A 4,313-nucleotide genomic window follows, 5' to 3' on the forward strand; every position below is an offset into this window, starting at 1 on the left:
GTTTGTTCTTACAGGATTGATATACAATTAAGACATATTATAGTGTGGTTTTATTAATATTATTATTTTTTTTAATTCATAAATTAGTTTTATAACTTTTATAAAGTGTGGAGTTAATATTCGATGATTTTCACGCAAGATATATAAATTTAATTGACTAACTAAAAATGATAATCAACGGTTTTTTGATAGTTGTAGTTTATAACTTTAAATTATTTTAAACTTAATAAATTATTATTAATACACGTCGAGATGGCCTAGTGGTTATAACGCGTGAACTTAACCGATGATCATGGGTTCAAACCCGGGCAAGCACCACTGAATATTCATGTGCTCATATTCATAATTTGTGTTTATAATTCATCACTTGCTTGACGGTGAAGGAAAACATCGTGAGGAAACCTGCATGTGTCTAATTTCATTGAAATTCTGCCACATGTGTATTCTACCAACCCGCATTGGAGCAGCGTGGTGGAATAAGCTCCAAACCTTCTCCTCAAAATATAGAGGAGGCTTTGCTCAACAGTGGGACATTAACAGGCTGTTACTACTACTATAAATTATTTAGAAGTGCTCGTTTGACATATTTTGTTTGCCTCGTTGGTCTAACTTATGAATTCGCAGGATCCTAGGCTTGAAGACTTCATGTTAAGATAACGTACCAACAGCATTAAATGCAAATATATATTAGATTGTTTAATAAGTTAATCAAATCAACGAAATGAAATGTTGACCTGACCTGACCTGAGGTTTTCAGCCCAGAACTTCAGGATCTGCGACCTGCGGCCTGCGGATCTGCCCCCAGGCCGCTTTTTGTAACCTACATATTTTTGAATTCTTTTGGCTTATTTTTAGATTATTTAATGTACTGAACAACAAACAGTTAAATAAATAAACAGCATAACTAATTCAAGTTGTAGGTAATTCTAATATGATAATGAGATAACATTTGATTTTTTGTATATAATGAAAAAACTGAAAACTACTAAACCGATTTTAAAATTTTTTTCACCTACAGAAAGCTTTAATATCAGCGAGTGACATAGGCTGTATTTTAGTTTAAAAAAATAGAGATACCTGCTAAAATTGCAATAATTTAACACATTGTATCAAAAAAATCCTATGAGATATCTATGATAGATAATTGCTTAATCCGGGCGAAATCGGGGCGGGCCACTGGTAATTTATAAAGGAGACTATGTAGTATTAGCATTACAAAAAAATACACAACTAATTATACAAATGTCTAATGCATTTTATATAATGACCTCAGAAACATCACGAGCAAAAATTTCATTTAAATGTTCTGATTAATTGTAACTTTTGTATATTAAGGTTACACATTTTTAACAATTGCAAGGTCGGATATTAAGGTATAAAAATCGATTACCGCACATTGAAGTGATATGTTATGTATGAAGAATGTTATACAGCAGAGAGTCAAGATTTTTTAAATATATTTTAGTTGAAATTTATGTTTATATATATATACTAACAGTCTGATGGACAAAAGTCACTTATCCTATTAAGAAGAGGACTTGGAAATTATTCCATGGTGCTGCTCCACATATGGCAGAATTTCTTCTGATTCATAAGGGTTGCCTTACGATATATCCACCGCCTAGCATAAGATGATTTTTAAACATCAACACATAAAAAATTGTTACTCATTTGTAATTGAACCCGCAATCATCGATCAAGATTTAAGCACTTAGCATCATGGGTCATCGGTTCTCAGAAAATTGGTTTTAATAGTAAATATTCATAAAAATATTTTTATCAATTAAACTTATTTTCAATCGACATAATACTTACCGCATTAGATCGTTCTTAACAATTAGACGCGTCCATCTTCACTTCGTTTCAAGATGAGGTAATACACGAGTTTTTAGATGAACAGCATCTTATTAAAGTAGATCAATAAGAAGTGATGATTTTAGTATAAATAAAGCGCAACATTTTTTTCTTACATCATTCAATCAATGACAGTGTCTGTGGTAGCTTGTAGCGAAACTAACACAAAATGAAATCGGTAAAAATTTCTTTTTTTTATTCTATATGGTTTCATGTTTTATTTATATATATGACGTAATATATATTATGTGACTAATAAGCATGTGTTATAGAAATATTAAATAATAAAGTTTTCTCATTTGCTTCTTATATTTATTTTAAATTTTAACTAATTTGATAATGATTTAATTTTCAGATTATATTATTATTATCAATCATCGCCTGCTCGTCTGGTGATAAGTTGAATAGAGCATACCTCCCCCCAGAACATGCTCAAAGTTCAAGCGGATCAGAATTTCTCGAAACTCCGATTTCTCAACCGATTGTTGTAGAAGACGTCGCCGTTTATCACAAATCAAATGGTGACAATAGAATAAATTTAAACCAACAACCAATAAATGGATACATTCAAATTGGAAGTCATGGTAGTAGCTTTGCCCATGGCGTTGCAACGCATGAAAACGCTCATTATCACGAAGAAAATGTGAATGTTGTTGAACAGAGACCGGAACGCCCCCAAGCGGCTAAAGAAAGACACGCAGCTGTTCTTCGTCAGGAGTACGAGAACGACGGTAAAGCGTACGCATATGCATATGAGACCGAAAATGGTATTTATGGCGAAGAAAATGGTGTAGCGAAAAATGGTGTCATTGCAGAAGGTGCATATTCTTACACTGGTGACGATGGAATACAATACAGTATCAGGTAAATATTCGATAGCACAATCCTATCACAACTTAATATTTAAAGCAGTTTTTGTGTTAAATATATTTTATACACAGTTGGTTTTTCATTTAAAAGCTAGCTTCGGTTTTAGGTCAGATACTTCAACCAGTGTGTTGTTTAATAACCTGTATAATTGTTATAAAAAATATTTTATTGTAGATATACAGCTGACGAAAATGGCTTCAGACCCCAAGGTGACCATTTACCTACACCTCCTCCCATTCCTGAAGAAATCCTCAAGTCTCTAGAACAAAATGCCCGTGATGAAGCAGCTGGAATTTATGATGATGGTACGAGTTCTATTTTAATTTCAGCCTTAATTACAAATTCTAAGTCTAGTCTTTAAAAATCATTGTGAATTTATATTTGTACTGCTATTCCAGGATCATACAGTGAAGAAAAATATGGCGAAAAAGCTGAATACATCACAAACCACGGCAGCATTGAGCAGCATACAAATGTTGTACACGATGAACACGAACACCCAGAAAACGTTGAAGAAGGAGACAAGATCGTCACCGATGCGATTCTTGTACCTGAACCTGGCTTCCAAAGACCTACATACAGGGATCCTGGTCTAAGACAGCAAGTGATTGTAAATATCCCTGTTAATAAAGGCTATTTGCCACCAATTCACCAGCAAACTTTAGAAAATCGATCATCTAATGGTGGAAAACTAGTATTCGGTACGAAGAATCGCAAGCCCAGCTTTAACGCAAAGAGTGGATATAAGTATTAAAAAACGACTCAGATCTGTTACTTTTCCTCAAACAGTATTAAATTATTTTGTTAATTCATTATATTGTTATTTTTTTGCTCCTACAGAAATAGTTTTTGTGGCTTCGTTATTCCTAGGGAATAAGTTTAATTGCTGAACAAACCCGGTTTTAAGAGCATAATAAATTATAATAAATAGGCGTCTACATAAATAAGCCGAGATAGCCCAGTGGTAAGATCGCGTGAATTTTAACCGATGATCGTGGGTTTAAACCCGGGCACCACTGAATTTTCATGTGCTTAATTTGTGATTATAATTCATTATAATTCAACCCGGGTTCCTTCAAACGAGGCGTGAAGGGGCATCTTGCGGGCCGGCAAGGCGGGGGCGGCAAGTGCAGAACATTTTTCCCGACTGTACTGGCCGTCGTCGCGTTTGGACTCTACTACCACTTACCATCAGGTGGAGTAGAGTCATTCGCCCTCCCGGCGCATATAAAATAAAATATCGTGCTTTACGGCGAAGGAAAACATCGTGAGGAAACCTGCATGTCTAATTTCATTGAAATTCTGCATGTGTCTAATTTCACTGAAATTCTGTATACCATCAATCCGCATTGAAGCAGCGTGGTGGAATAATCTCCAAACCTTCTCAAAAAAAAGGGAGAGGAGGCCTTAGCCCAGCAGTGGGACATTCACATGCTGTTACGAGGCGTCTACATCGAGATAGAGTGCCCAAAATACTAGTAATGTTAATTATATGGGCCTAATCCGACGTTGGAGTTACTGCTCTTAGGTATTCAGTAGATAAGATCCACTTTTAATTTATGACCAACATTTTAAGGTATCGGATGTCC

General features: G+C 34.7%; 1 protein-coding gene across 1 annotated transcript; it reads left to right on the forward strand.

Moving 5' to 3' along the window:
• The first annotated feature begins 2,023 nt into the window (after positions 1 to 2,023).
• LOC126774704 (uncharacterized) lies at positions 2,024 to 3,478 on the forward strand. Its single transcript, XM_050496241.1, has 4 exons — positions 2,024 to 2,032; positions 2,210 to 2,718; positions 2,899 to 3,029; positions 3,123 to 3,478. Exons 1-4 carry the CDS (start codon positions 2,024 to 2,026, stop codon positions 3,476 to 3,478), a joined length of 1,005 nt encoding a protein of 334 aa, XP_050352198.1.
• The last annotated feature ends 835 nt before the right edge of the window (positions 3,479 to 4,313 follow it).

This window comes from Nymphalis io, chromosome 17 (assembly GCF_905147045.1).
Source record: "Nymphalis io chromosome 17, ilAglIoxx1.1, whole genome shotgun sequence".
NCBI classification, from domain to species: Eukaryota; Metazoa; Arthropoda; class Insecta; order Lepidoptera; family Nymphalidae; genus Nymphalis; species Nymphalis io.